Here is a 26,066-nt window from a genome sequence, read left to right on the forward strand (position 1 = left end):
TTGAGATTTTAGGTGTCCTTTCCTAACTTGAGCATCCATTTGACTTTCTGGTGAATGGGTCGAGGCAGACTAGACAATGAATTGAATGTACTCTGTGCATCATTTATTTAAATTGTGGTGAGCTGGAAATAATTCAAGACAGGTTAATCACCAGCCCTATCTTCATTGCCCTCCAACTTCATCACTTAAAATACATATCCAGCTTTATTTTCATACCTCGTATGGAATCTACCTCCACCACTATCCCAGGTTACACAATCCAAATCCTAACAACTCTGAGTAAAGACATTTCTCTTCATCTCACACCTAGCTCTCTTGCTGATGGTGTTGAAATTGTGACCCTTAGTTACTAACATACCAAGTAATGGTAACAAAATATTCTTTTTTCCACTGTCAAAATTCTTCATAGTTTTGAATACCTCCATAAATTCCAATGGACCCTCTCCAGCGCTTGAAGATCCTTCCTTAAATAGAACTGAACACAAATGTGGTCTGACCAATGATTTGTCGAGGTATTGCATTACTTCCTCAGTTTTATTCTCAATGCCTTTATTTATAACCGCAAGGATCCTATAAACCACCTTCACAATGGTTTAGGCTTGCCTGGCCACCTTCAGAGAATGACACACGTGAACTCGGAGGTCCCTTGGCTCCAGTGCTCCCCTCAAAGATGTACTATTGACCCTGCATTGTTGCTGTGTGTTTCTGTTAGCAAAATGCATTTCATTACATTTGTCTGCGTGGCTATTCATCTGCCAGATTTCTGCCCATTTGGCCAACTTGTGAATTGCCCTGTGAAGACACTCAGCATCATCCTCACAATTCACTACTTTCCCTGGGTTAGTGTCAACTGCGAATTTACAGATTATGTCCTCAACACCCAACTCTGAATCATTTACAGAACCATGTAGTTATCAATGTGTATGTGTCAGTTTCTTCTATGTGCACATAAGTATCAATTCTACCTGTCCGTTTCCCCGATGTGAATTTATTTACCAGTCTGTTCCTGCTCTGTGAATTGAGACTGTCAATGTTGACCTGTATTTGCCCATTGCCGATGTGAATGAGAGTGTATTTATTGATCTGTCTCTGCTGTGATTTGAGAATGTTGATATTAATCTGTATTTGTCATTTTCTCCTATGTCAATATGTGAATGCACATGTCAATAAGTGAATTATATTTTTTATACCAATATGCAACACAACAGCATGTCATCTCCTTTCTCACCAAAATCAGAATTACTGATGTGGTACAGCACAGGAACAGACCATTCAGCCCATTGTGCCTGTACTAGGACATTCTCTTATGCATCAGTTCTGCAGTAATTGTTGGGAATGTGAACTTCATCCACACATTGTCAGTGTCGATAGGGCAAGGACAATTTGACATCAGTTCTGCAGACATCTGACTTTTAATAACTGTAGTCCTTGATTGGTCAGATCACATTTGTGTTCAGTTCTGGGCAACTTATTTAAGGAACGATCCTCAAGCTCTGGAGAGGGGTCATTGGAGATTTATTGGATCTCATTCACCTATGTTCAGTTGTGGTTTTGTCTGAATGTAGCACAAACTCTGTAAATAAACTCTTTTTGATGATGCTTAATTGTGTTGCATTTCAGTCTGTTTATTTTTACATTGTGTGTGATTGCATGTATAGTAGACTTTATCAGGCGCTGCTGGGCACTGTCTTTCCTCAGCTGTGATAAATGATGTTGAGAGTCAATTCAAATCTGGAAATAATTGAGGCCAAATTTTATTCTTTTCCTTTCAGCATCCAGTGACTGAGTGAGAGTGAGTTTGCTCTTGTGCTGCCAGTCTGTCTCTCAGGTCATTTCTCCTGTAGTGAATGGGAAACAGCCGAAGTTCTTTAATTGTTAGTGCCTGTAGGAATCACGTGCAAGTGAAAGTGTAACACACTGCAACAGAAAGGATTGTGTGCTGTTCTTCAGAGTCAAGGTAGGAAACACAAGGGACCTTTTGTATCTTGGATAGTGTGGAATCTAATAGAGAGTAATGATATAAAATGTTCGTCTCAGAAAGTCATCCGTTTTTGTTTCAGTGCATTGTGATGTTCTTTTATGAATACTGGTGAAGTAATAATCAGTGTAAACTGAATCCATTTGCAACTAAGTGACAAACGAACAATTCAACTGCATTGGAGCTGACTGACCTTGTACAGAAAAGACAATTGGCTAATTCACTTCTATTTTCTAATGTAGACAGAACATTACCCTGCTCTGTAGTGTGATGATGCACCATTAGCAGTAGTCTTATGTTGCTCTATATTAGGGAGGACGAAAGGAAAAGGACTTGTATTATTTTTTTGTCGTGCAGTGCAGAATATGTAAACTGTCAAATTCAATTTATGGAATAATCAACACTATTCAACTCTGCTTGAAAATAAAATGTGCAATTCTACAAGCCTACCAATTTTGGCTTTTTTTCCCCCCTTTTCTCCACTGCTTTGAAGGGTGGTTATTAGATTCCACTGATATATTGTGAAAATTGCAGCCAGATTTCATGCTTTTTTGGTGATACATCCCTAGGGAGGGGGAAGGGGGAGTGCAGAGCTCTTTGTAGAAAATTGCAACAATTTTGAAAGAAGTACATAATTATCTGAAAAAAAAAAGTTTCTGGATGGACTGAAACAGACAAAACAAAGTCTTCTACTGCAATATGAAGAAATGCAGAATGATGTTGTGAGAAAGATGGGGATGATAGGCTCCTCTGCTACCATGATCCATTTATGCAAATAGATGCTGGCTGATCAGGATGAAAATTGTTAGCTGGTTGTTTCTGATCAGTGAAGACTCAAAAGTTTCAAAGGGCCTGATTCTGTGCCATAGGCCTCTCTGACAAAGGATCTGTGGGTAGAAATCATTTTGAACATAACATTTTGTGTTACTGCAATGCCAATGGAACTGTACGGCTGTTAGATATTGTACTGTGTATCAGGATGGTGTATGTTTTTAGAGAGACTGTGTGTGTGTGTGTGTGTGTGTTGGGGAGGGGGGTGGGGGGAAACATTTGGTTACATTTCTATATATTAATCATTCTATGTAAGGCTTTGACACAGATTGTGTATTTGGAATTCATATTATTTGATTGCTGTGTCTATGTAAGTGACAAAAGATTAATTGTCCTTCACAATTACTGATAGCTGAAATGTATCCTTCAATTCAATTTGGACTCAATATGTACTTTACATATGGTTGCTCAAAGTAATTGCATCAGCTATTTGTTCACCTTGATTGTAACATTAAAATTATCGTTACTAAATCCAGACAGTATAAAGATTGGTGAACTTGTGGGGAGTGTAGAAGTATGTCAAAGGATACAGCAGGATATACATCACTTACAGATATGGGTGGAGAAATGACAGATTGAGTTTAATTCAGTTAGGTGTAAGATGCTGGACTTTGGGAGATCAATTATTAAGGAAAGGTATACAATTAATGCTGGACTCTGAACAACATTGGGGTTCAAGTCTATAGCTCTCTGAAAGTGGCCATGCAAGGAAATAGGGTGGTAACTAGAAGGCGGCATATGGCGTGCTTGCCTTATTGATTGACTTTTCTTGGGCCATACTTAGAGTATTGTGACAAAAGAATAATTCTGTCCTTCTGAGTTACTGATAGCTGAAATGTTTCCTTCAATGTGCCCACTATCTACCTCACATATTACTACAAATGAACAGCATCGTCTATTTGTTCACCTCGATTGTCACGTTAAAAGTATCCTGACTAAAGTTCAGAACCTGTGAGAACAACCTCAATCGGGACCTTGGGTTCCTGTCACATTACACACTCACAGACACACTCATGCAGACGCTCTCTCATCCACACGCTTTCCCTCATACACACATACATGCACCTCCCACACACACGCACCTCCCACACACACACCCATGCACACACCCTCTGATAGGCTTAAACTCTATCATACTCATACACACACTTTACCAAGCATATACACTGCTCTTGCTCTCTTTCTCTCTCTTACACATGTGCACACACATGCAAGTCTCTGGGGTGAATTTGCAGTTGCAGAATTATATTTGCGGATACATTCTATTTTGCTCAAAAAGAGCACAATCTGCAGGCAGTCAATCCATGTAATATTTTATATATTCCTACTTTGGCAGTAGAACCAGTCTGACTCAAGATTGGGATACAGACAGACTCTAACTTCACACCTTTAATACATTGTCTGAGTTGAGATGTCACCCTCCGGATGAAGCACTGGTGGTCTGGCCCATTTTCTATTTATGAGTCCACTACATTGGACAAATAGGAAGAAAACTAGCCACTGAGATACATTAACATCAACTCGCCACAAAAAGACATGACCCACTCTCACTAGTATCCCTACATACAGATGAGGAAGGATACCAGTTCGACTGGGACAACACATCCATCCGAGGAAAGGCCAAACAGAGACATGCACAAGAATGCCGAGAAGCATGGTATTCCAAATGGAAATCTAAAAACAAATACATTGACTTGAATTCCATTTACAACCCCAGAGAAAATGAACACTAAATGACATCACCACAGAAAATGACATCACCAACCCAAGGAAACCTAAACACACAAATACCACCAGTGCTTCATCCTGAGGCTCACTGATGATGTTACCTAATATGGTGACAAAATGTCTGAAAACAAACCTTCCAGCTCAGCGAGCAAACCTATATCCCGAAGTCTATAAAATTATAATATGCATGGTTAAAGCTGATGGTTAGAATCTTTTTCCAAGAGTTGAAATGTCTAAAACTAAGAGGCATGCATATAAGGGGAAAGTTCAAAGGAGACCTAAGGTGCAGTTTTTATTTAAAGTAGAGAGTGGTAGGAGTGGAACGCACTGCCAGGGGTGATGATGGAGGTAGATAAGATACAGGTATTGAAGGGACTTTAAAATAAGCAAATTATTATGCAAGAAATAGAGGGATATGGACCATGGGCAGGCAGAAGGGATTAAATTTCATTCGGCGCCATGTTCGACACAACATCGTGGGCTGAAGGACCCATTCCTGTGCTGTACTGTTCTATGTTCAGATTTAATGCAATGTATGTTTCGGATGAGGATTCACTCAAATTGATTGGAACTGGGTAGCATGCATTGAGAATATAGATTAAAAAATATAAACTTCTATTTCCTTGGTGGTGTTTGACTCTTGGTTTGAACATATCTCCCTGTAAATGGAGCTCAATATGAACCTGACTCAATCCACTCTGTGACTGTGGAAAGAAGAGGAGAGACATTCTACAGCGGGACTTCGGAGAACTGGGAAGAAGGCTGAAAAGGGTGGTTATCTCCGGTTTGCTTCCAGTTCCTCAGGTTGGAGAGGACAGGAACAGGGAGATAATGGACTTGAATGTGTGGCTAGGGAACTGGTGCAGGAAGCAAGGATTTAAATTCTTGGATCACTGGGGTATGTTTAGCAGTAAGGATAAATTATACAAGAGGTACGGGTTGCACCTTAATAGGTGGGGGACCGACATTCTGGTAGGTAGGTTTGCCACTGCAACACAGCTGCATTTAAACTAAATAGCAGGGGGGAGGGGACAAACTGGAAGTTTAAGAAGGAAGGTAAAGGGAAAGTTAGAACAAGAGAAGTCAAGAAAGACAACAGAATCAATGGAGCAGAAAACTCAAAAAAGGATCATGCCGTAAGGTCAAGTAAAATAGGGATTGATAGGAAGGGTGAGGGGCGTAACAAATTAAAAATATTATATATGAATGCACGAAGCATTAGAAATAAGGTGGATGAGCTTGAGGCTCATTTGGAAATTGGCAGTTACGATGTTGTGGGGATAACTGAGGCATGATTTCAAGTGGACATGGCCTGAAAAATGAATATTCAAGGCTATACGTGCTATCGTAAGGAGAGACTGACTGGCAGAGGGGGTGGGATGGACCTGTTGGTAAGGAATGATATTCAGTCCCTTGTGCGGGGGTCCAAGAATCAGGGGATGCAGAGTCAGTATGGATAGAGCTGAGAAATTCTAAGGTTAAAAAGACCTTAATGGGCGTTATCTACAGGCCCCCAAACAGTAGCCTGGATGTAGTGTGTAAGTTGAATAAGGAGCTGAAATTAGCTTGTCGCAAAGATATTACTACAGTTGTTATGGGGGATTTCAACATGCAGGTCGACTGGGAGAATCAGGATGGTACTGGACCCCAAGAAAGGGGATTTGTGGAGTGCCTCCGAGATGGATTCTTAGAACAACTTGTGCTGGAGCCCAGCAGGGAGAAAGCAATTCTGGATCTGGTGTTGTGCAATGAACCAGATTTGATCAGGGGCCTTAAAGTAAAGAAACCATTTGGAGGTAGTGACCACAATACAATAAGCTTTAATCTGCAATTTGAAAGGGAGGGGGTAGAATCGATAGTGACAATATTTCAGTTGATTAAGGGGAACTATGGAGCTATGAGGGAGGAGCTGGCCACAGTTCAATGGTGCAATACCCGAGCAGGGATGGCAGTGGAACAATAATGGCAGGCATTTCTGGGTATAATGCAGAAGATGCAGGATCAGTTCATTCCAAAAAAGAAGATCCTAAGTGGAGGCAGGGCTGGCTGTGGCTGACGAGGGAAGTTAAGGACCATATAAAGACAAAAGGGAAAAAGTATAACATAGCAAAGATGAGTGGGAAATCGGAGGACTGGGAAGCTTTTAAAGAACAATAGAGGATAACTAAAAAGATAATACACAAAGAAAAAAATAAGGTATGAAGGTAAACTGGCCAAAAATATAAAGGAGAATAGTAAAGGCTTTTTTAGGTATGTGAAAAGAAAACAAATGGTTAAGACTAAAATTGGGCCCATGAACACAGAAATGGGTGAATTTATTACAGGGAACAAAGAAATGGCAGAAGAGTTGAATTGCTACTTTAGATCTGTCTTCACTGGGGAAGACACGAGCAATCTCCCAGATGGAATAGTGGCTGAAGGACCTGAAGCGAATTTATATTAGGCAGGAAATGGTGTTGGAGAGACTGTTAGGTCTGAAGGCTGATAAGTCCTGGGACCTGATGGTTTGCATCCAAGAATACTGAAGGTGGTGGCTCTGGAAATCGTGGAGCCATTGGTGATCATTTTCCAATGTTCTACTGATTCAGGATCAATTCCTGCGATTGGATGGTGGCTAATGTTGTCCCACTTTTTTAGAAAGGAGGGCGAGAGAAAACAGAGAATTATAGACCAGGTAGTCTGTTCTCAGTGGTGGGAAAAATGCTGGAGTCAATTATAAAGGATTAAATTACAACACATCAGGCTAGCAGTAACAGGATAGGTCAGAGTCAGCATGGACTTATGAAGGGGAAATCTTGCTTGACCACTATAAATGCCAGAGGAAACAACACAGAAGCGCCAAGCACTGAGGATGTCACCTAAACAGGGGACAAAACGTCTGTAACACAAATTTCCAGCTCGGCGAACAGAACCACAACAATGAGCACCCGAGCTACAAACCTTCTCACAAACTTTGATCTTGCTTGACTAATCTTCTGGAATTTTTAAGGATGTAACTCTGAAGATGGACAAGGGAGATCCAGTGGATTTGTAAACCTGGACTTTCAGAAAGCCTTTGATGAAGTCCCACACAGGAGGTTATGAGCAAAATTAGGGCACATGGTATTAAGGGCAAAATACTGACATGGATTGAAAATTGGTTGGCTGACAGGAAACCAAGAGTAGTGATAAATGGCTCCCTTTCGGAATGGCAGGCAGTAACCAGTGGTGTGCCGCAGGGATCAGTGCTAGGACTGCAGCTTTTTATGATGTACATTAATGATATAAATGAAGGTATTAAAAGTAATATTAGCAAATTTGCTGGTGACACAAAGCTGGGTGGCAGGGTGAAATGTGAAGAGGATGTTAGGAGAATACAGGGTGGCCTGGACAGGCTAGGTGAGTGGACAGATGCATGGCAGATGCAGTTTAATGTGGATAAATTTGTGGTTATCCACTTTGGTGGCAATAACAGGAAGGCAGATTACTACCTAAATGGAGTCAAATTAGATAAAGGGGCAGTACCATGAGATGTAGGTGTTCTTGTACATCAGTCAATGAAGGCAAGCATGCAGGTACAGCAGGTAGTGAAGAAAGCTAATAGCATGCTGGCCTTCATAACAAGAGGAATTGAGTATAGAAGCAGAGGTCCTCTGCAGCTGTACAGGGTCCTGGTGAGATCGCAGCTGGAATATTGTGCGCAGCTTTGGTCTCCAAATTTGAGGAAAGACATTCTGGCTATTGAGGGAGTGCAGTATTGGTTCACAAGGTCAATTTCCAGATTGGTGGGACTATCTTACGCTGAAAGATTGGAGCAACTGGGCTTGTACACACTTGAATTTAGAAGGCTGAGAGGGGATCTGATCGAGACGTATCAGATTATTAAAGAAATTGGACACTCTGGAGGCAGGAAGCATCTTTCCACTGATGCGCGAGTCCCGAACCAGAGGACACAGTTTAAAGATAAGGGGTAGGCCACTTGGAACAGAGTTGAGGATAAACTTCTTCACCCACAGAGTGGTGGGTGTGTGGAATGCTCTGCCCCAGAAGGCTGTGGAGGCCACGTCTCTGGATACTTTCAAGAAAGAGTTGGATAGAGCTCTTAAAGATAGTGGGATCAAGGGTTATGGGGATAAGGCAGGAACAGGATACTGATTGAGGATGATCAGCCATGATCATAATGAATGGTGGTGCTGGCTCGAAGGGCAGATTGGCCTACTCCTGCACCTACTGTCTATTGAAAGGATGTTCTTCGCTCTGACGGCAATAACATACATGCAGTTTGTTCGAAGCAGCTGGTCACACTTGGCTCTGTACAGAGGGAATATTACATTATCTTGGTCCTTTGAGTACTTGCCTGGAGGAAGACAGAAGAGATACCTCCTGTAAATCAACATCAATTGTGACTGGCAACATCAATGTAACATTCAGTTAATCATCACTAGGATTTTTTTGTTTAAAGCCAGCAATTTAAACAGAACCACGGGTCTGATTCCACTCCTGCTGAGCTGCTCCTTGTCCATTTTTTCTTAAAATTCTAATACCAGTTGAATGAGATTCAGAAACTAAACAATACCCATACAGCTCCATGAATGGGGCCACCTGATGCAAGTGGGTATGTGGATATGTGAGTTTAGTTATTGATCTCTGCCTGTCAGTTCCTGTTTGGTGAATGTGTGGGTGTAGTTATGAAACTGTAACTTTCGGTATATGGTAAATATATTTACATATTCACACAGCATTGACTGGTCTGGTCTCATTGATAACTGGAGAATTATAAAAATAATACAGCTTTGGGGTGGGTGTGGGGTATTCAGCCCATCTTGTCCATGCCTACATGCCCTTTCTCATCCCACCATCCTGGCACTGCCTGTAATCTTGCAGTTTACAACACTTGAGGCTCAGTTCCAGGGAATTTTTGTTTAAAAATATGTAAGGTCTCTGCCTGCACCAGCAAATCAAGCAACGAATTCCAAATACCCACCACTCTCTGCATAAAAAAAATTTTTCTTCATAAATTCTAATCCTACAGCCACTTAACTTGAATCCGTGATCCCTGGTTTTTGAACTCTCTGCTAAAGGAAACAGGTTCCTCCTCTCTAATGTCTCCCTCTCTCCAGTTAGTTAAAAATCACACAACACCAGGTTATAGTTCAACAGGTTTATATGGAAGTGCACACTTTCATCAGGTAGCTCACTATTTAGTACTGTAGACCCCAGTACCCATGGGGTATATGTTCCAGACAACCTACAGCGGAAACGCAAAACCGCAGATAGGTGCAAAACCATTAATTTAAATGGGAAATATACCTTCCGGCATTCTCCTGGTCCCTGGTTCTGGAACATTCCCTTTGATATGCTCAGGCCACTGTAAACCATGGGTACGTGAAACCGCGATAACTGGACCCGCGGGTATGAGTGTTGCCCTGTATTCCTTAATCATGACACCCCTGTTCCAAGGAATACAACCCCAATCTCTCCTGATCGTAAACCTCCTCTGCACGCTCTCCACAGCAATGACGTCCTTCCTGTAATGTGGTGACCCGACTGCACACAATATTCCTGTTGGAGCCACCAGTGCCTCACAAAGTTTCATTGTAATTTCCTTATTTTTGTATTCAACCCTCTGCCAATGAAGGAGAGCATTCCATGTGCCTTCTTTACAGCCCCTTCTATCTTTAGGGACCTGAGCATTTGCACACTAAGATCTCTCACTTCACCTGTCCCCCTCAGTATATTCCCATTTATTGTCGATTCCCATTTACCGTCTGACTTCCCAAACTACATTCCCTGACACTTATCAGAGCTCAACTCCATCTGCCATGTTCTTGCCCACTCCACCAAACCGTCTGTATAGTTTTGGAGCTTACAGCTATCCTCCACACTATCCACTACACGGCCAATTTTTGTGTCACCTGCAAATTTCACAAATTTGCCCAACATACGCAACTCCAAATCATTAATGGATAAAACAAACAGTAGAGGGCCCAACACTGAGCTATGCAGAGCACCACTTGTAACGGCTTTCCATTCACAAGGGTCACTATTGACCATTATCCTTTCTTTCCTGTGATTGAGCCAACTTTGGATCCAATTCAATACATTATCCTGTATCCCTCAGGGTATTACTTCTTGGAGCAGTCTGCTGTGATGCTGCTGCTCCTTTAACAAAGCTTGTGAAAGACACAGGTTCCGAAAAGTCGGAGTTGATGGGTTTTAGGGCCATTTTGAATTTAGCTAACAGGTAATGCCTCAGTCAAAAGGCTTCCACATTTTTAAGAAGAACACTTATACAATGAAAGGGGAGTGGCCCAGTTTTCCCAGGTCAGCTTTTCTCTGGCTTGATTTGGTTTCTGGCTGTCTGGCTATTGACTGAAAGCAGTCTGGCAATTGAAAAGGTTGCTGAACCCAAAGAAGTAGGTCCATGATGGTACTCTCTCTCTCTCTGACATCTCTCCTGTAAGACCCTGTGTTTGACTTTACCTTTTGTGCCAAGGGGTATTTATGGGGATTGTTGTAAATGTTGGGAACATCATCATTAAGTTGGTATAGCGTGTTGGGATTTTTGAATTTTTAGGTTATTTAGTATTCTGTTCTCTTTGTTTGTGTATCATTCGGTAAATGTGTAAATCAAACTGTTTTGTTTAAAACTACTGGTTTGGCCAGCTGCATCCCTCCTGGAATATCTTCGTTACACCCACTTAAAACAATTAGCAAAGTTAGGGTCTGGGTTACTTTCTATGAAATGTTTGGAGGGTGTCTGGCTTTTTCCATAACAGATTGGGGCTGTTTGCAGAATTTATTCTCTAGTTCTGATTTGGGATTTGATTTGTTGGACTGGAAGGCAGCAAGTGATAAGTCTAAGCGTTTTTTGTTCCAGGTGTTGAATTCCATTGGTTTAAACAGCACTTGGAGAAATTGAGGACGGCAGATGCTGGAGATCAGAGATGAGTATGGTGCTGGAAAAGCACAGCGTATCAGGCAGTATCTGAGGAGTAGGAGAATCAATGTTTTGGGCATCAGCCCTTCATCAGGAAACAGTGTTTGGGATAGCAATGGCTCTTTGAGTCATCAAGGGTTTTCTGGAGTGGAAGAGGTGGCTTCAGTTTTTTTGCAAAAAGTGATTAATACTAAGCTGCTGGAATTAGCAGACAAGCTGGAGGTCAACTGCCTCCTTCCATGAGGAAAAGGGGGATAATTACAGTCATAGCTCACCATTTAAATTTGCTGGAAATGCCATCAGAATCTTTAGAGATGGCTAACATTCAATTGATAATGAAACAACTCGAGTTAGAGACAAAAGTCAAGGAAAGGGCAACAGAAACAAAACAGTTTAATTACAATTAAAAGCAGAAGAGAGGGAGAAGAGAGAAAAGGAGAGAGAGGAAAGGAAGAAAGAAAGAGGGAGTTTGAACTTTGGTAATTGGCACTTAGACAGGAGTTCAAAAATTTACTTCCTGATGTAATGACAACTCACATATAAAAGCAAACTGATAAAACAGTAAGACTGGCATCAGAAATGGTTGATGATTGAGTTGATCAATAAATCAAAATCAATTTCAATCCACGAGGGATAATAATTGTGGATAAGAGAAATTCTCACATGGAAAGTAAAAATTAGATCTCTGTGAAGATCATAAGGATAATTTAACACAGGGTAAAAAGGAAACCCTTGAAGGGGAAAGACAAGTGAAAAAGCTCTGGTGTTTTCAATAGAGTAGGCCACATGGGATCAGTATTAGCTGATTAGGAAAAGCACTAAGAAGCCAGATGTAGGAAAACAGGATAAGCCAGTGAATTTTGTGGGAGTCGTAACACAGAGCACTGTGGAGACTAGAAAGCTGCACCAGAATGTACAAGCTGGTTGGAGGTTGTTTATGGAGGAAGTGCCAGATCTTCTTAAACCATACACCGTGAAGGTAAAGTTTACTCGCATAGGCCAGGAGCAGCAGGTAAAGAGGTAGCAATATTCAGAGATAGAAGGATCCTCTCAATCTGTGATACTAAAAGATGAAGATATATGTACCTCTAAAGGACTATTGCCAGAAAAGGTATGAGTAACTGGAATTCACATTGAAATAAGGAATGCTCATTTGTAAGATGTGAGGTTAGAGTGTCTAGTGAAGAGGGGAGAAGTCATAGTAGGAGTACTAGACAAACTCTCAGCTCTGGGAATACAATTTGTCCTTATTAATGATGTTGCTGATTCACTGGTGGGAGTGCCGATTGTGGTTGAAAAGCCAATGGAAATTCAGGCAACTGGACTACTGCAGGACACACATCCTATGATGTTTCCTGACTGTGTGGTAACGAGGTCACAAAGTCACCAGTTGAAACAGGAAAGATCAAAGAGTACAGATAAGGAAGTTGAAGGACAATTAGCAGAGACCCTGTTTGATCAGATAGTTGAGACAAACCAGGAACAGAGATGACAAAGCAGACATCTTTAGCTCAGGTAACCTAACTGAGTTACAGCAAAAAGATGAAAATTTAAAGCAATTGTATCAAAAGGCATACACAAAATGAATCCAAATGTATCCCTGATTGTCATTATCTTAAAAATGATGTTTTAATGAGGAAATGGAAAACATCACATTCAGGCAGATGAGAAGTGGGCAGACATTTATCAAGTTGTATTGCCAGTGGATTATAGAAAGGACGTGTTGCGAGTTTAGCACACGAGCTACCTGTATAGATTGGTTGTTTGAAATTCACATTATTTAATTGTCATCTCGGTATGTGACAAGTATTCAGTAAAGGATTAATTCTGTCCTTCTCAGTCACACAAACTTCATGTAAATATGCTTCATCCCGGTTTGGAGAATTTGAGCTGTGTGCAGAGGCTGAACAGGCTGGAACTGTTTTCCCTGGAGAGTGAACTTATAGAAATTTATAAAATCATAAGGCACATGGAGAAGTGGTGGAGCGTGGTACAATTATAGCACTTAAATGGCATCTGAGTGAGTATAATGAGAAAGCCTCAAAACTTGCCCTTAAATACTTAGACTAAATGTAATGTTGAATTATAGAACACAAGAAAATAAACAGGGCAGGCAGGGAGGCATCAGGCCACAAAAGGGGGAACCTAGGATGTGCAGAAGATAAAAAAAATCTGTTCTCACCAAGTGATAAGAGGATGCTCTAAAGCAATTAAGAACATTTGCCTTAACATCAATGAATCTATGTTAAAAAAAAGACACAGAGTGATAACATTCAAAGTTGTTAACTTATGAATTTAATGACAGTGTTTGATTGTGATCTCGGAAACTTTGTATCATCTCAGAAGCATGTCAAAAGTCATAAACGGTCAGGTCCTATCAATTATAATGGATTCTTATTGTGTGTGTGTGAGTGAGAGTGTGTGTGTGTGAGTGAGAGTGTGTGAGTGTGAGTGTGAGTGAGTGTGTGTGTGTGTGTGAGTGAGAGTGTGTGTGTGAGACAGAGAGAGGTAAATGTTTGGAATTTATTTGCATTTTGGGACTTTATGATGATTTTGAGTAGCCATTACTGATTATGAAATATAAACTCTAAAATGTAATATTGAGAAGCACTTGTTGGGCCAAAGGGCCTGTTTCCACGCTGTAAATAAATAATCTAATCTAATCTTGAACTTACTTGGTGTTCCTATACACCACGACTGACCCACTGTCAATTCTAACTCGTCAGATCTTCTGTCGTCTTTGAATTTGAAACACAACCCTGAAAAGAAAGCATGTTTAATTTGAGACTAATGAATCATTTAAAATGTAACCTTTCAGCCTCAGTTACAGGATGATTTTGTGCTTAAGATAAAAAGCAGGAGTCTGCTCCGAGCTTAAAAACTATTCTAAACCTAACATTGAAGAGATTCTGACACAATCTGTCAGGAAGCCATTTTATGGTCAGTTTGCCCTCCTCGCTAAGATGCCATTTTATAAAACAATGATCTCTGATATGCAAGCTGTTCCGAGGTTACCTTATGACCTCTCCCACTTAGTTTAGACTGATACCTCTTTCTGAGAGGGACTTACCTCACCAACAGGCAGTGACTCGGCTGGATCTGTTTTTCCCACCTGATGGATGGCTAAGGGCCTACAGGAGTGATCAGTTAAGCGCGCACAGACTTGTTAATTAACTTCTCTTCCTTACGAATTGTTGCCTTTCCACTGTCTGTCTAATTAAGAATATGCAGTGCTTTTTGTAAAGTTTTGTAAAAAGGAAGCCTGTTTGAGACAGAAGCGTGGAGTAGTCTGCGAGGGCTCGAAAAGGAAGATCTGGTATCCTACTTTTCTAAGGTTTTAGAACCTCAGCTAGCCTGGCTTATAGGTGTCAATGTTGTGTTGTAACACTGATTGATATTATTAGTAAATAAAGGGGAAGGCTAAAGTTAAACTAAACTGTTTGTAAGGGTTTTTATTCCAGACTACCAAAGTGTATGATCTCCAGGACGAACCAAGCGAGGCTTATAGATTGGAGTCCACAAGGGATTCCCTCGGCTGTCTCAGATCAGTACTTTAACAATATGAGTAGGAAGGGTTTAGAGAGAGATGGGCTAAGTGCTGCCAAATGGGACCAGATTAGGTTTGGATATCTGGTCAGCATGGACAAGTTGGACTGAAGGGTCTGTTTCCATGCTATACGTCTCTATGACTCGACGACTCTTCGGTAACTCTTGCCCTGTCAGTGAGCACAGTTTCCCTCCATCTCTGTACTTAACCCCTCCTTCACGGATGGTTGTTGAAACAATGCAACAATGTGGCCTATTTGTCTATCTTCATTGTAACTTTGAAAATGCTCTTAATAATTGCAGATTTTAATGTTGTTCCTGAATGTCTATTTTGGATGAGGATTCAGTTTATCTATCTTCAACACTGGTGTGTAAACGTCAATGGGCTACATACCCTCTGTTTGTTAGAGGCAGCTGGTCACTCTTTGCTTTGAACTGAGGAAGTATTACAGTGTCTTAGTCCCTCAGGGATTTTTCTGGAGGAAGACATAAGGATACCACCTGTAATCAACATGAGGCTAGTCTGGCAATATTGAACTGATCATTGTCACATTCATTGCATCTTCATTAGGATGTGTTTTGTATTTCTTTAAAGCCAACAACTAAACCAGAACCACAGATCTGATTCCAATGTTGCCCTGAGCTGCTCCTTGTCTGCGGATTATTTTTCATGTGATTCGACACCAGTTGATTTGGAGATGTTGGTGTTGGACTGGGGTGCACAATGTTCCACATCAAGTGGGACGGGAACCTGGTGTTGTGTGATTTTTACCTTGATATCAGTTGAGTGAGATCCAGAAACTGAGCAACAAATGCGCAGCGCCATGAATGGGAATACTCAACCACCAGGATGCTTACACAGTTCAACATCCAATTCCCCAACTACCTGTTGGAAAAAAGAAAAACGGCGCTATTGCTAATGTTTTTACCAAGACCCCAGTGTATATCCTTTTACAAGAGCATCCCAGTCCTACAGTTGGTCCACACTTCCTCAAGAAAGAGCGGGAAACAAATTGAAAGTAAAACAGGGTTGAGAGGATTGTAAACCCCAAAAATGTCCCACAGCAGCTTCTTCCCGCTCTGTCTCCCTCAGCAGGCCCACACACAGCCCGAGAAAGGACTCTCTCTTCCCCCCAGCCCGCTCACTCCAAGTTCCGGGCCCAGTTCCTGCTCCGCTCGGCCTCTTACAAACAGCCCCCGGTTCTCCCAGAACTCACCCGGTCTCGGAGCCCCCTCTGTGTCCCAGGCTCCCATCCCGATGTGCTGCTGGAAGGAGCCTACTGTTCCCTCGCTTCCCTGAACGCTGATCTCTCCATTGCGGTCTGTTTCAAACAAACCTCTTGCACTCACTGCTCCTCAATGGCAGCGCTGCGGGAGGGCCTCACGCATGCGCTCCTCTGCTCAGGAACAGTCAGCTTTGGGGAGAAAAGTTAAAAATCACACAACAGGTTGAATTGGAAGCACACTAGCTTTCGGAGCGTCGCTCCTTCATCAGGTGGTAGTGGAGGGCTCAATCCTAACACACAGAATTTACAGTGTGATGTAACTGAAATTATACAGTGAAATATTAATTGTCTGTTATGCCTTTCATCTGTTAGAATATCATGATAGTTTCACTTCTTTCATGTGTAAATCACAAACCTATTTTTAAAAAGTTGCATTCTCAGGTTAGCTGTTAACAATGGTGATAGCTCGACAATATGTTGAAGGTGTTAGCCCCGTGTTCTCTGTCTATGCCATGATGTCTAGATTGATTCTAATCTAAAAAGTGAGATAACGGAGTTTTACATGAATTCATGCAGTTTTTGAGCTCAGAATTCTACATGAATGCATGCAGTTTTTGAGTAAAGTACAATTTAACCCTACAAGTACAAATTCACCCCACAAAATATGTGTGTGCATGTGGGTCTTTGTCTGTGTGTGTGTGTCTGTCTGTCTGGGTTGGGGGTAGTGAGTGCAGAGTGTCTTAAGCCTGTGAGGGGGTGCATGTGTGAGTGTGTATGTCTGTAAGGGTGTGTGTCGGTGTCTGTATGCACATCTGTGTATATGTGTGTCTGAATAGGAGTGCCTGTGTGTGTAGGAGTATCTGTGTGTGTGTATAATACAATGGTGGTCACCTGTAATGTGACATGAACCCAAGGTGCCGGTTGAGGCCCTCCCTATGGGTACAGAACTTAGCTATCAGCCTCTGCTCGACCACGTTTCACTGCTGCCTGTCCCGAAGTCCACCTTGGATGATGGTCACCTGAAGGTCCAAGGACGAATGTCCTGGGCCACTGAAGTGTTCTCCAACTGGGAGGGAACACTCCTGTCTGTTGATTGTTGTGCGGTGCCCATTCACCCGTTGTTGTAGCCTTTACTCGGTTTCCCCAATGTACCATGCCTCCGGGCATCCTTGCCTGCAACGTATAAGATAGACCAATGTTGGCTGAGTCACATGAGTACCTGCCACGTACAAGGTTGGAGGTGTCCCCACACGTAATGTTGGTATCTATGTCCACACTCTGACACGTTTTGCAGCGCCTACAGTGACAGGATTGTATGGAGTTGTCCTGAGAGCCGGGCAGCTTGTTATGAACAACGATCTGTTTGAGGTTCGGCGCTTGTTTAAAGGCAAATAGTGGAAGTGTGGGGAAAATCTTGGTGAGGTGCTCATCCTCATTGATAATGTGTTGCAGGTCACGAAGAACATGGCGTAGTTTTTCAGCTCCCGGGAAATACTGAACAATGAAGGATACCCTGTCAGTTGCAGCACGTGTCCGTCTCCTGAGGAGGTCATTACGGTTTCTTGCTGTGGCATGTCGGAACTGGCAGTTGATGAGTTGGGAATCATACCCCGTTCTTGTGAGGGCATCCCTGAGTACTTCCAGGTGTCTGTCACGTTTCTCCTCATCTGAGCAGATCCGATGTACACGTAGGGCTTGTCGTTAGGGGGTGGCTGTTTTAATGGCTGTTGGTGCTGAGTACTAAGGCTATTGCCACGATGCCATCATTGTGGGGAATGCTGGTGTAGAGTGCAGAAACATCCATTGTTTGACTGGTCCATGGGTGCTGAGTTTCTGTAAGAAATCTGCAGTGTCGTGACAGAAGCTGGAGATCCCCTGTTCAATAGGTTTCAAGATGCCTTCCACACAGCCAGAGAGATTCTCACATAGGGTCCCATTGCCCGACACATCACCTGTAATGTGTCATGAACCCAAGGTCCCGGTTGAGGCCCTCCGTATGGGTACCGAATTTAGCTATCAGCCTCTGCTCGACCACGTTTCCACCTTGGACCTGAAGTCCACCTTGGTGGATGGTCACCCGAAGGTCCAAGGACAAATGTCCTGGGCCACTGAAGTGTTCTCCAACTGGGAGGGAACACTCCTGTTCTGGTGTGTTGGCGTTCTGGTCTGTTGGCTTTGTGTACCTTTGGAAGGCAGTAGAAGTCACCTACACAAGAAGTACGTGGGATGAGGGCGCGTGGGGAACGCTGAAGGACTGGATCCAAAGTTCTGATCAGTGTGTTTAATTCACGGGTGTGTTCTTTGGTCGGATCAGCTGGTAGTTGCCTGTAGTGTTCCTGGTTGTTCAGTTGTCGGTACACTTCCTTGCAGTAATCTGTTCTATTCTGAAAGACAATGACTCCTCCTTTACCTGCTGCATTGATGACAATGTTGAGATTGGTTTTGAGAGCCTGGATGGCATTGCGTTCTGAACCGGTGATGTTTTGCTCTACCTTATGGTACAGCTGATGAATCTGGCATTTATATATTTCCTGACGGTTTGAGCATACATGTCAAGCCCAGGGCAGCGGCCCTCTGGTGGGATTCAAGTTGACACCTTCTTTGGTCGCTCCTCTACAGATCCATGTGATGACTGTTTGAGTTCATCAGTGGGCTCATTGGGATCACTGCTGGCACCTTGAAAGAATTCCCAGAGTCTCATTCATCTGATGAACTCCTCCGTGTCTGCTGCCAGAACCAACGGGTCCATTTTGGCGGTGGGGCAGAAGTTGAGACCCCTACTCAGGACTTCAATCTCTTCCGGTCTAAGGGTGTGGTCCGATAAGTTGATAATAGATTTCCCCGCAGTGATTATGTTGTTGACTGTGGTTCCAGGGTGGGCTTTGCTATTACTGGTGAGAATCCAGTTTTTTGTTCTTGGCGTGCATCGACGTGGTGTAGTTTTGTCGCCTTGTCTGACAATGTTGGGGAGAAAAGGTTCGGTTCCAGACACAGTTGAGGCGGGAGTGAGCTGGAGGCGGAGCTGGATGATCAAAGCCATTCCCCTGCTCTGTCTGTCACTCAGTTTCCTCTCCGGACCCGCCTCTCACTCTCTGTCAGCTCTTTCTCAGCCAGGTCGGACCGGGCTGTATAAAAAAGGAAGGGGAGGCAGCTCGGCTCTCATTTGGCAGCGGTTGGAGTGAAGTTGCGTGATGTCTGGAAGAGGCAAAGGAGGCAAAGGCCTGGGAAAAGGCGGAGCGAAGCGGCACCGCAAAGTGCTCCGTGATAACATCCAGGGCATCACCAAACCAGCCATCCGGCGCCTGGCTCGCCGTGGCGGGGTCAAGCGCATCTCGGGCTTGATCTACGAGGAGACCCGCGGGGTGCTGAAGGTTTTCCTGGAGAATGTGATCAGGGATGCGGTCACCTACACTGAGCACGCAAAGCGCAAGACAGTCACCGCCATGGATGTGGTGTACGCTCTGAAACGCCAGGGCCGCACTCTCTATGGATTCGGCGGCTGAGGATAAAGCGACCCTTTTCCAGCGAACCCAAAGGCTCTTTTCAGAGCCACCCAAACTCTCCGATAGAGAGCGGGGACCTGAGGACGGGGAAGGCAGCGCATACGGAGAATCGAGTGTAGTGTTGCCGGCTATTTCATATATCGTAATTTTTTAATTATTTCCTTTTCGAAAATGTACTAAAACCGTGTTCTGCGGTACGGCAGAGAGCATTCGGAGTGGACGGTTCACTTTGTTGCTATTTTCCGTGGCGAATGATTTTAAAATTGCAAGTATTCCTACAGTGTAGGTAAGACGCTATTCGGCCAATCGATACTCTACTGTTCTGCAATCTGGTTATTCCATGTAAAGAATCACATCGTAACTTTGTAATAGTAGGATGTAGCAGCAGCATTAGGCCATTCTGCCCGTCAAGCTTGTTCTGCCATTCGATCATGGCTGATATTTCTCAAATTTCCCGTAACCTTCGATCCTCTTATTTTCGTGAATACCTGTCCATCTCAGTAATGATGTCATTGTGTACTTGGCTGTCCATGCCATAAATGATAATTTGTTTTTATTTATTGTGGAACCCAGACGTTAATGTTACATATTAGAGTATTTATATTTCCCAGGCATAACACTCAGCTCAGTTTTGTTACTGGGAGCCTGCAGATGTGTTATGTGGCGCGTTCTTTCCACCTGCCCGCTCAGGCAGCGATAACAAATTGTCTTCGGGCAAGTAATAATTTGGATGAAATAAAAAATATTGATAGTGTGGTTCTGTAATTTTACCGGTGTACACTGTTTTAGTTTTTAAGATGTTTACATCGGCGGTTTTTCGATTGATTCACGGCGGATACAAGTTCGGTTGCTCATCCAGGGAACGCAGGGAGCGATAGGGGACATTAGTACAGTGTTTCTCTTGGAATTCAGTTAAAGACAGAAGGCAGCGGCAGTGAACTTGCAACTAATGAGATCTTCATTCAGGGATTACGGAAATATAGTAATTAGATGAGTGACGTTCACATCAAATTTTGGTATTGGGTTAGATATTTCAGGAAAAACCCCATCTCCTCATTCACTCCCTTTGCGTTAACATGGCTTGGTGAGGTGGAGGCAGGAGAGAAAAGGGAAAAAATGGCGCCAAGAGATCAACGGCTTATTTTCAACTTTGAAAATGCCCACCATCACGTATAAAAAAGCAGGAGGATGCACGACTACGTACACGTTGATTGGTTTTTCGATTACGAAACTAAATTTCACACAATCTCACTTTATCACATTCCCTCCTTTTCCAGCTGAAAAATGATTGCCTGCTGTTGAACACGCTCTCTGTCCAGAGGCTGGCGAAAAAAAATGTGGATATGAACCGAGCAGAGAATAAATTGCAGAGATGGATGCTGCAGAGACAGTGGGAGGATTCAGCTCTTTCTGATGCAGTTAAAGGAAATGTGAAGCCAAACCCGATCGGGAACACCCGTGACACTATTCTAAACTCATAGAACATTGGTCACTCAGGCAGTGACCGTGTAATGAGAAATAATGTATTTCCGGACACCCTTACAATTGTATTCTATGACATAATCTTCCTCTGCTGCCACAGGCAGTAACAGTATCCAATAAAAGGGAGATAGAAAATGTAGCGATGTTCGGTATAACGGCCAGGGCTCTTCACATTAAAAGGAAAGTAATTCAATCCGACAGACAGTTCAGCTCCTTTCACAGATGCGGTGAGTGGCTCTTAAAAGAGCCTTTGGGTTGTCAGATTCAAGGATGGTCACTTCACTTTTTAGCGGATCCAGCAGCGGAAGTTTTCTTGGGCAGCAGCACGGCCTGGATATTAGGCAGCACCCCGCCCTGAGCGATGGTCACCCCTCCCAGCAGCTTGTTGAGCTCCTCGTCGTTGCGCACGGCCAGCTGCAGGTGCCTGGGGATGATGCGGGTCTTCTTGTTGTCCCGGGCCGCGTTGCCGGCCAGCTCCAGGATCTCAGCCGTCAGATACTCAGCACCGCAGCCAGATAGACCGGCGCTCCGGCACCCACACGCTCAGCATAGTTACCCTTTCTCAGGAGCCTGTGAACACGGCCCACCGGGAACTGCAGGCCAGCCCGGGACGACCGAGACTTCGCCTTGGAGCGAGCTTTCCCACCGCCCTTTCCTCTTCCGGACATGGTCACAATCTCACAAGCACTTTCACAGAGAATGCTGCACTCCGCCCACATTGCGGCCTCTTATACCTTCGGGAGGAATGGTGGGGCGGCCGTTTCTGATTGGTCCCATTGTCCAGCCCCTCCTAATGTTGTTTCAATTCCCAATCAGATATCTGCCTCATTCCCCAATCCGGAGAGGGCACGGGGAGGAGGGCGGAAACGATGGGCGCCAATACATCAACCGCTTTCTTTCAAAATTGAAAAGCCCGCCAATTTCCAAACAAAGGAGTATTTTTTACCTGAATAATGAAGTACAAAAAACTGTGGAAGTTCAAAAAACATTAACACTCATGTAAATTTACTTTTAGTTTACAAACGTATAATTCACACGGTCTTACTCTCCCTCATTTGCCGATCTGTATCTGATCTTGAGAATGGGTTATTTTCTAAACCTTGAGCAGAAGCTGAAACAAAACAGGCCAAACATTGCAGTCTGCAACCTGTCTTTTCTTTTCACATTTCCGTACCACCCCGATATGCTGATAAAGCAGCCCACAGCATTCTTCCGGCTCAGCATCGAGGGCGTACACGTTTTTTAAGATGATACTTTAAAGCTGTCCTCTGTTATCGCTCTCGATCAGATTCAGCTCCACGCTTCAGTCCGGTAACTGTGTTGGAGTTCTCTCGGTTCGGTTTGAAAGTCTCACCGATAGCAGGAAGATTTATTTTGCATTGCGAAAAATCGGATCAAACCTGTGCATTGGACATGTAAAGTATTCAGAAGGTAAAATGCATCAATCGTGGGAGTGAAAGACGTGGGTATTTGTCTGCCAGGGGTGAACAAGCAAGATGAAAGATGACTCACTGGCGCTTGATCTGCACTCTCTCCCTCCCCACTCGCGAATAATTTGCAAAGTACTTACTAATACAAAAACATATAGCACTACAAGTTGAAACGCCTTATCAAAAAATCACATGGAAACTAAAACAAAGAACTCTTTAAGAAATGGTTCAGCTGTCTCAGGAATTTTGTGGGTGGCTCTTATAAGAGCCTTTGGGTTGTGGATGTGTAGGTTTCAGTACAATGCGGTCCCTCACTTGGAGCTGGTGTACTTGGTCACCGCCTTTGTGCCCTCCGACACGGCGTGCTTGGCCAGCTCCCCGGGCAGCAGCAGCCGCACGGCGGTCTGGATCTCCCGGGAGCTGATGGTGCTGCGCTTGTTGTAATGGGCCAGGCGGGAAGCCTCCCCCGCGATGCGCTCAAAAATATCGTTGACGAACGAATTCATGATGCTCATGGCCTTGGAGGAGATGCCGGTGTCGGGGTGGACCTGCTTCATCACTTTGTAGATGTAGATGGCGTAACTTTCTTTCCTGGTCCTTTTCCTCTTCTTGCCGCCCTTCGCTGGCGCTTTTTTGATGATTTTCTTCGCGCCCTTCTTGGAGGCTTGCTGTGCTTTCTTCTCATCAGCCATAGCGCCGCTCACTTTCAGACACAGAATAAGGGAAAGGGACCTCGGAGTTCCTTCTTTATAGACTGACGGCGTCAGCAATGCTAATGAAGGATGGAAGAAAGCCTGGCTCCTGATTGGGTAGTTTACACCGAGTCATGCCCAAACATTGAGTCTCTCTGATTGGTTAGTGTGAGATCCCATGTGGATCTACAACGAAATGTAAAGTGGATGGTGATTCTGTTCCTGTCAGTCTGACTGAGGGAGATTTGTTTCGTGTCTGTGATACAGAAAGTGACTGTGGTATTGGCTCGGTTTCCTTTTGCTTGTTGTTGTGCTGATGTGTTTCTAGTTCCGCATGTCTGTTTCTATTCCTCTGTATAGACTGGAATTAACACAGAACTTGTCACTATGTGAAAAAAAAAGCTCTCATCCATTTGAAATTGCGATTACATTTTTTTGTCAAGTTATACGTACCACTGGAACCTGACTGAGAAAGTTTTCTACACTTGGGGTTGATGCATCTCGTTCTCAATTGCACGGAGTTGAACAGAAATGATAAGAAAAAGTTTCTATGTAATACCTTTCTTGAGTCACGAGTTGAGTCATGTCTTGACTGTGGGATGAATATATTTCTGAGACCTTGACTGATAAGTGTGGGCCCAGACACGTATCGATAACTGTTTGCTTTGAAAGTACGTGCAGTGTAACTGAACCACGTTGCTGCACTTTTCAATTAGGCGTCTTGCAGTTTCATGCAGGGATTTACAACATTTCTCAGTCTTACGCGAATGCCTGTTAACCAGCAACTGTCAGCATGCTATATATATGCGTCAGTTTAACTTTATATCTGTCATGTCCTAATTTACACATTTTGCATTAACTCAACACCAGTCCAATGAGGTTCTGGTCCTCCATCTAATAGTCAGTGTTATTTCAAGACAGGTTTTATTCCGTAACCATCAAACACTGTTCGGAGATGCCGGTGTTGGACTGGGGTGTACAAAGTTAAAAATCAGGTTATAGTCCAACTGGTTTAATTGGAAGCACCCTCGCTTTCGGAGCGACACTCCTTCATCAGGTTGTTGTGATGGTGAATCACCTGATGAAGGGCGTCGCTCCGAAAGCTAGTGTGCTTCCAATTAAACTTGTTGGACTATAACCTGGTGTTGCGTGATTTTTAACATCAAACACTGATGTGAGCGGTAAAACGTTACACTATTTGCCAGCCACTTGGAAATATTCCTCCAATCTGTGCCCCAATCTCTGCAGATGCTGGGGGTCAGAGGCTGATGCCCAAAACGGCGAGATGAAGGGCTTATGCTTCAAACAACGATTCTCCTGCTCCTCGGATGCTGCCTGACCTGCTGTTCTTTTCCAGCACCACACTCTCGACTCCAATCTGTGCCCAACTGTTTCTGGGATGTATTCTTGTAAACTCTATCTCACAGTCTTAACATGTCAGTATGTTATTGGACTGTAACTCAAACCTTCTGAAGTGTACCTCGTTGCTTTACTCTGTCAGTGTCAATTTTGAAAGTACCAGGTACCACTTTGGACAGACTCAGGTGGGACTCACTATCCTCCACTACCAAACCCTTTGAATATTAGCTTCTGCAAAGTGAAGTTGGGTTTGTATTTATAACTGCAGCATTTTGATAAAGGATAATACTTTGTGCATTGTTACTGACAATATCTGCAATGTCATTGCAGATGTTACATTGTTTATGCCAGTTTATAGCTAATCAGTAGTTGTATTATATCCTAACAATATATTGCTTTGCAATTGACTCAGTATTTCATTCTGTAACTGCCAGTTTATTGTTTCTAATCTTATATTTACTCAGTTTCAGTCAATTACTGGCATGACAGAGAGCAAATATCTCAACATCTCAAAGTTTCTGACGAAATGGATGGTTAATCCTTTCTTCGACTCCATCCTTGATACATCAGGGTAACTTATAACTGAATCGATCAGTATGCGATCTGTGAGCACACACATTTGAGTAAGTTAAAGATAAAGTGGATGGTGAATGATGCTGCAGATGCAGTAGTTATTAATTTCTTTCAATCCTCTGTCACTTTAAATACCTCAAAGCAGAAGACCATAAGAAGCATGAGAATTCTGTGACATTTCTATCTGCCTGTGTGTACTCTGTCATGAGAACAGATCACAAAGGCTTTAGTTATGATCTTCATCTGATTTTAATGTTTGATGTTTAGTGTCCATAACCAAAGACTCCCTTATGTATCAAAAAATATATATGGCTACATTAGCATAAATTAAGCTGATAACTCAACCCTAACTGCTCTCTGTGGAACAGAACAAGGGGAGAATGTTCTATTGTGTGAATATGACAGTTTCTAGTCTGTAAATGGGATAGCTAAATCAATCATCCATGTCAGTTTCTGCATCATTAAAATGTGAACGTAGTTATCAATGTCAACCTGCCATCTTCTGCGAAGTGAACATGTGGGGGTCCATATTGAAATGTACCTGTTGCTTTCAGTGACAGGAATGCATGAGTTTAGTTATCGTTCTTTTCCTGTGAGTTTCTTCAATGTGAATGTATTGGTATAGTTACCATCTGTACTGATGAAGGGTTTTTAAACAAAACATCGATTCTCCTGCTCCTTGGATGCTTCCTGGCCTGCTGTGCTTTTCCAGCACCACACTCCCGACTCTAATCTCCAGCATCTGCAGTCCTCACCTTTGCCTATCCATTTGTACCTGTCAGTTTCTGATCTGTGAATA

At 43.1% G+C, this 26,066-nt stretch overlaps 3 protein-coding genes and 1 pseudogene across 6 annotated transcripts in view; 1 reads left to right on the forward strand and 3 right to left on the reverse strand.

Annotated features, from left to right (window-relative positions):
* Positions 1-18,031, reverse strand: part of LOC122545372 (uncharacterized) — a 66,523-nt gene extending 48,492 nt beyond the window's left edge. Inside the window, exons 1-5 of one of the 4 annotated variants that reach the window (XR_015755055.1) lie at positions 16,220-16,664; positions 15,775-15,888; positions 15,397-15,478; positions 14,132-14,215; positions 8,792-8,873 (exon numbers count right to left, since the gene is read on the reverse strand). Coding sequence is in view for 3 of the 4 variants with exons in the window: in XM_087984559.1 (XP_087840685.1) it covers positions 8,792-8,873; positions 14,132-14,215; positions 16,220-16,256 (203 nt within the window). In the remaining variant the exon portion in view is untranslated. Of the gene's footprint in view, positions 1-8,791; positions 8,874-14,131; positions 14,216-15,396; positions 15,479-15,774; positions 15,889-16,219 lie in introns of all 4 variants that reach the window. The other 3 variants (XM_087984559.1, XM_087984557.1, XM_087984558.1) reach the window with 3 other exon arrangements.
* Positions 18,032-19,419: 1,388 nt separating this feature from the next.
* On the forward strand, positions 19,420-20,496 carry LOC148135507 (histone H4). The gene has a single exon (XM_087984945.1). It carries the CDS (start codon positions 19,420-19,422, stop codon positions 19,729-19,731), a length of 312 nt encoding a protein of 103 aa, XP_087841071.1. The 3' UTR covers positions 19,732-20,496.
* Positions 20,497-21,357: 861 nt separating this feature from the next.
* Positions 21,358-21,881, reverse strand: LOC148135508 (histone H2A-like; annotated as a pseudogene).
* Positions 21,882-22,528: 647 nt separating this feature from the next.
* Positions 22,529-23,335, reverse strand: LOC122547122 (histone H2B 1/2-like). Its single transcript, XM_087984562.1, has one exon. It carries the CDS (start codon positions 23,333-23,335, stop codon positions 22,955-22,957), a length of 381 nt encoding a protein of 126 aa, XP_087840688.1. The 3' UTR covers positions 22,529-22,954.
* Between the last annotated feature and the right edge of the window lie 2,731 nt (positions 23,336-26,066).

Source organism: Chiloscyllium plagiosum, unplaced genomic scaffold, assembly GCF_037043375.1.
Source record: "Chiloscyllium plagiosum isolate Xiang-an unplaced genomic scaffold, Cpla_swu_hap1 HiC_scaffold_49, whole genome shotgun sequence".
Taxonomy (NCBI): Eukaryota; Metazoa; Chordata; class Chondrichthyes; order Orectolobiformes; family Hemiscylliidae; genus Chiloscyllium; species Chiloscyllium plagiosum.

What these genes read in the sequence shown, in the direction of transcription:
- LOC148135507 (XM_087984945.1), top strand. Translation starts at nt 19,420, where the DNA reads ATGTCTGGAAGAGGCAAAGGAGGCAAAGGCCTGGGAAAAGGCGGAGCG.
- LOC122547122 (XM_087984562.1), bottom strand. Translation starts at nt 23,335, where the DNA reads ATGGCTGATGAGAAGAAAGCACAGCAAGCCTCCAAGAAGGGCGCGAAG.